This window comes from Rutidosis leptorrhynchoides, chromosome 2 (genome assembly GCF_046630445.1).
Source record: "Rutidosis leptorrhynchoides isolate AG116_Rl617_1_P2 chromosome 2, CSIRO_AGI_Rlap_v1, whole genome shotgun sequence".
Taxonomy (NCBI): Eukaryota; Viridiplantae; Streptophyta; class Magnoliopsida; order Asterales; family Asteraceae; genus Rutidosis; species Rutidosis leptorrhynchoides.
Window position 1 is genome coordinate 90,701,906 of NC_092334.1, and position 6,149 is coordinate 90,708,054.

Below are 6,149 nucleotides of genomic sequence, written 5' to 3' on the forward strand. Positions count from 1 at the left end.
ATTATTTAAAAATGGTTATTGTTATTGTTATTATTATTATTACTATATTATCATTAAGATAATTATTAGTATTATCGTTAATAATGTTATAGTAACTATCATTATTAATATTAGTGTAATTAAAACAAATATTTGTAACACCTAATTATTTTGATTACTATTATTATCATTATTACGAACACGATATAAAAGACGATTAAAAGCTATTAAACAAAACGATTAGGAAATAATGGGTAAGAGTATCATGATGAAATTAAAATATTATAAGATATTGATTTAGATAAAATTATCGTTCTTATTATTTTTATCATTACTATTAATATTAAAATTATCGTTAGTATTAAAACTATCATTTTAATAAAAATTATCATTTTAATAGAAATGTCATTGTTACTATAAAATATCATTATTATTATTATTTTAAATAGAATTATTATTTTAAAGATAATATTAAAAATTATCGTAAATATTAAAGTTATCATAATTAGAATTATCGTTTTATCATAATGTCATCTTAGTAATTATAAATATTGATATTTTTATAATAATAATTATTATTACAAAATAATACAACTTTTACTTACTATCATTATAGATATTATTTTATCAAATAAATATTTGATACAAACATATTTTACTACGTGTAATAACCTACTTTAATAATATGTATCATATTATCTTTATAATATTAAATGAACCCTATAAATTTTATTACTTAATATATATAAAAGTATATTTTATTATATAAATATAATATAAAATTTTATTTATTAATAAATAGATTATATTATTTACTCTAACAAATCTTTTAAAAATATTTAAAAATATAAAACGACGATATTTAAACTATATATTAATCATGTATAAATTTTTGGAAATTATTTTGAGTCAAATTTACTTTTGTTGACTTTTGCATATTAGTCTCGAGCATTAGGATTGTGGTACACTATGACTTGACCTAATTTGTTAGACAAATATTGACCAACACATAAATATATATAATTAATTTAGGTTCGTGAATCCGAGGCCAACCTTGCACTTGTTCAATGACGTTATATGTATTTTTACTACGAAATACAGTATGGTGAGTTTCATTTGCCTTTTTACCCTTTATATTTTTGGGACTGAGAATACATGCGCTTTTATAAATGTTTGACGAAATAGACACAAGTAATTGAAACTACATTCTATGGTTGAATTATCGAAATCGAATATGCCCCTTTTTATTAAAGTCTGGTAATCTAAGAATTAGGGAACAGACACCCTAATTGACGCGAATCCTAAAGATAGATCTATTGGGCCTAACAAACCCCATCCAAAGTACCGGATGCTTTAGTACTTCGAAATTATATCATGTCCGAAGGAGGATCCCGGAATGATAGGGGATATTCTTATATGTATCTAGTTAATGTCGGTTACCAGGTGTTCAGCATATGAATGATTTTTTTTTTTGTCTCTATGAATGGGACGTATATTTATGAGAACTGGAAATGAAATTCTTGTGGTCTATTAAAATGATGGAAATAAATGATTATGATAAACTAATGAACTCACCAACCTTTTGGTTGACACTTTAAAGCATGTTTATTCTCAGGTGTTAAAGAAATCTTCCGCTGTGCATTGGCTCATTTTAAAGATATTACTTGGAGTCTTTTATAGCATATTTTGAAGAACGTTGCATTCGAGTCATTGAGTTCATAAAAGATTATTATTAAATCAATTTATAGTGGATAGTGGATATTATGAAATGGTATGCATGCCTGTCAATTTTTGATGTAAAGAAAGATTGTTTTTTAAAAACGAATGCAATGTTTGTAAAATGTATCATATAGAGGTCAAATACCTCGCAATGTAATCAACTATTGTGAATCGTTTATAATGTATATGAACGGGTCCTTTCAGTCACTTACAGGCTCGGTAGAAAACACACCGACATCAACACCCTTAACACGTTTAACCTTTGTTGTAGCATCAACAAGCTGTGTCGAGTAAAAATGATGAACACTTTCTAAATCCCTACCACGGTCAACAATCTCAGGGATCGTTGCACCACTCGACACCACGAAACGATTTGGATATTAAAAGCTTACAATCAAACACGTTAAAAAGTACGCGGTTTAGGCTAGAATGGTCGGAGATTTCCGAAACCCAAACATTACAATTGGAACCGTCTTTATCCTTGATATCTACTTCGACCGACCAAACCATGAATCTGTTTACCGTCACAAGTCATGTTATCATTTTCTCTGTAGAATAACTCAAGTTCTGCTCTTTGTACAAGTGTGATTTATAATATTACTCCGTATATCGTAATTCTAAAACATATTTAATATTTATATAAAAGACATTGTACAAATCATCCAATAATTACTACTCGTATTACTTTACTATACTATCTATTTTAGACAAAAATGATGAGTAGTAACTAAGGGCTTTTTCGTCTTTTTACTCTTTTTCCCCTAAATTTCATTTTACTTACAAAGGTCCCCCACCCACTTTTTTCAAAAAATCAAATCGACCCCCCAAACAGGGGGTAAAGTGCCAAATAACCATTTTTATAAAAAATATTAAATAAACTCCACCCAAATATTCAACGGGTCATATCCTCTCGCTCGCAACGAGTTAATTTTTCCGACACCATCGTTAAACTCGAAATAATTTTAGGAACACAATGTCACTAACTAGACGCAAAACGGACGCTTTTTAAAAAACGCTAAATATTTCGGGTACTTTTCATACACGTTGATTTTGTGTTAAATTTTTAAAAGTCGACAATTCCATAGCGAAACACGGAGATGCACATATATTGTTAATTTAAAATAACATTTAAATCTTTCACGGGTTTTACCTTTTAGTTCGACTCGAGTTGCGCTTCAACGACATCATCGTTAGTCTCGAAATAATTTTACAAACTAAACGCAATAAAATACATTGAAAACCGAACCTCCGGCGCGAAGCGAGGGTTCTAAAACTAGTTGACTTCTAAAATTTTATTACAGTTGCATCTCTTATTTGGAGATCTGCCTAATAAACAAGTAACCCAAACAGGCTGCCAATATTATATAACGGACTCTATTGATATTGGTGGCCCGTCTCAGCCCAACCTAGACAAGCCCATTAATCTCTTGGATGGCTACAGTTAATAAAATCGAACCGCCAACCCGGTTTATAAGTTCCGTAGAAAGCGGGTTATATTCCCCCAAATTGCAAAACAAACCCTAGAAACGAATTCGTTGCTCAAATTCTCTTCTCGATCATCTTTGTCAGGGTAATTATCTTATATAAATCTAAGTAATGCATGTAGTTTAATTTAGCACGGCCTTGTTGATAACAATATATGCCAATTCTTCCGTATCATACAAACTCTGTATAACTGTAGCTTAATCGATCGTCACACAAAGTTATACATACAATTAGAGCCACGTTTAATTTTGTATGCTTTATAATTTTGTTTGTATTATTGTTTGATGTTCATCAGTTATAGTATGTTAATCTTATATCTTATCTTATACAGTAATTGGTTAAAAAAAAAAATTGTTGTATAGTTTTTGAGATTGACGAATTGATTTTTTATCCTACTGAATCAATGAATTGTGTTGCTTATAACAAAAAATCACTCCGATATTTGTTAATTGATATTATTGATGATGTAGAGTCTTACCATTAAGCATTGTTTGCAGTTTCTTCTGTATTATGTTTTCGGTTTATAATTTGGTACTTTGTGTAGCTTCACATTTTGTATTATTGTATGCATTCAACTTCAAAACCTTTTATTGTATGATTTAAACTTTAGAACTGTGTTGTTTTTTGCATTTTTTTAGATACTTAAGTTGACATATTTTTTGTAAGTACAATTCATACAATAGTAAGTTAAATCTATAAAAAAGACGGTTTTAATAATTAATACATACAATAGAAGGTTTTAAAAGTTAAATACATAGAACCCGCCTTTGCGGCCGAGTGGTTCACCCCAATACCGTGGTATTGAGTGGGTAGAAGTCATGGGTTTGATCCTGGGGGTCTACCATGCCTCCTAAGAAGTCCCAATGGGAGGTTTTACCGTTGTGCATTTAGAAATTCGGCCTGGTTCACATGTGCGTATGGATTGATGGATCTGGTCCTTGTTATGCGGTTTGGGTTTCCACCTGAAAACGCATCTATCTGGAAAATGATCGGGTGGGTGGTTTCGATCCCCGTCAGTGATTCTCAAATCTTGCCTTTCTTTAAAAAAAGTTAATTACTTACAATAGTAAAAGAAGTGAAGATACATGCATTCTCAGACTATAAATCCTATGTTTATATACTCATATATTTCAAACCTGTGAAAAACTTGTAAATTATTAAGATATGCAGATTCTTTTTTGTTGTGAATTGTTATCAGGTTTTTGTAGCTTTCATATGATTTGTTTTGTAATGTAATAAAGCTAGAAAAACACAAGCTATATATTAAGTTATGTTGTGTTATGATTTTTTTTTTGGGTACAATCGACCTAATTTATCACTCTTCATTTTGCGGATTTGATCGAGTAGATATACAACATTAAGTCAATAGCTATTTTCAAGGAGCAAAGAGCAACTTATTGAAGCAAGGTTGTGACTTTAAGTTATTGTGGTACGTCACATTTTTATTTGAAAATGAAGGACGAAGAAGTTAGTAGATGTCAAATTCAAGAATGGTATCCACGGTTCAAATCCACATCCATAAAAACTGTGATTCACGAGCTTCCAGAATCCTTCGTTGATTATCTTCTAGATGATTCCGGCCCATTCCTCCTTCCACTTTCCATCTCCAACAATGATCCATTACCCAACAGAATCCACAAACCAGAAGAAGAAGAAGACTACACTATATCAGAACAATCTGATAATGAATCAGAACAAACTTCAACACCACCACCACCACCTTCTTTTCCAGATCTCGAATCTGAAATCAATAAATCAATCGAAACCCTAGGTGGTGCTATCTTTCCTAAACTCAACTGGAGCTCCCCTAAAGACTCAGCTTGGATCAGCCCGAATGGGTTACTCAAATGCACCTCATTCAGTGAAATTGTACTGTTACTCAAATCTTCTGACTCTTTAATTCATGATCTTTGTCATGCTTATGATTCGTGCACTGACTGCAACATGACACGGCCCGCTCGTTTCTTTCTCGCCCTTCGAAAATGGTACCCGTCTCTAAACCCTGCAATGGAATTTCGTTGCTTTGTACGTAACAGTATTTTAGTTGGAATCTCCCAACGAGAAGTCACAGGATTTTACCCAATACTGGTCGAGAATAAGGACAACCTCGAAACGGTAATCAAGAACTTTTATGTTAACAATGTGTGTACGAAATTTGAGTCAGAAAGTTACACATTTGATGTTTATGTGAAGAAGGATGAGATTGTTAAGCTTTTGGATTTTAATCCATGGTGTGCTTTTACATTACCTTTGATGTTTACTTGGGAGGAATTGGAATCTGAGCAGCGGAGTACGGAATTGGAGTTTAGAATTGTGGAGAGCCAATTGGGAGTTAGGCCAGGTTTGAAAACTGCAGTGCCGTACGATTATTTGGATACAAGTGAAGGAAGTGGTTGGGATCAGTTTTTGAGGAACGCGGATGAGGAGTTGAGACGACAAACCAGGTCATCTGGTGCTTAGTGATCGTGTTAGTCTCGAGTTCATATTACGGAGTACTTTTTAATTTAATCAAATTAAGGTTCTTGCTGTGGTTTATGTTTCTGTAACTGTTATTCTGGATTAAAAGTATTACTACTTGCTTTTTGTTTGTTACCAGTTGTCATATATTCATGGTTGAAACATTGTCATTTGTCAAGTAGGTATATACTGTAATTAATTGTTAGTAATTACTCTTAATTAGGCAACATGTAATATCTAGTACCGAGTAATATATAGTAGATAAATTATTAACATTGTCCCAAACATCCTATACAGAGAGGCTTCTCAAATAAAGGCATGTGTAAAGTGTGCAATCGAACAACAAGGTTAAAACCTTGCTGACCCTTCACCATTGTCGTTGACACTTGTCAAAGCCTTACCGGCCCTTCAACGATGTCATCGACATTTTTTATAAGCCTCATTGGCCCTTCACCGTTGTTACCGACTCTGCATCACTATTGACCTGGCCGAAAGAACACCAGAAAACG

General features: G+C 32.1%; 1 protein-coding gene across 1 annotated transcript; it reads left to right on the forward strand.

Annotated features, from left to right (window-relative positions):
- The first annotated feature begins 4,629 nt into the window (after positions 1 to 4,629).
- Positions 4,630 to 5,859, forward strand: LOC139891141 (uncharacterized). Its single transcript, XM_071874079.1, has one exon. It carries the CDS (start codon positions 4,636 to 4,638, stop codon positions 5,641 to 5,643), a length of 1,008 nt encoding a protein of 335 aa, XP_071730180.1. The 5' UTR covers positions 4,630 to 4,635; the 3' UTR covers positions 5,644 to 5,859.
- Positions 5,860 to 6,149: the final 290 nt, after the last annotated feature.

Bases quoted from the DNA above. Each gene is read 5' to 3' on its own strand.
- LOC139891141 (XM_071874079.1), top strand. From the start codon at position 4,636: ATGAAGGACGAAGAAGTTAGTAGATGTCAAATTCAAGAATGGTATCCA.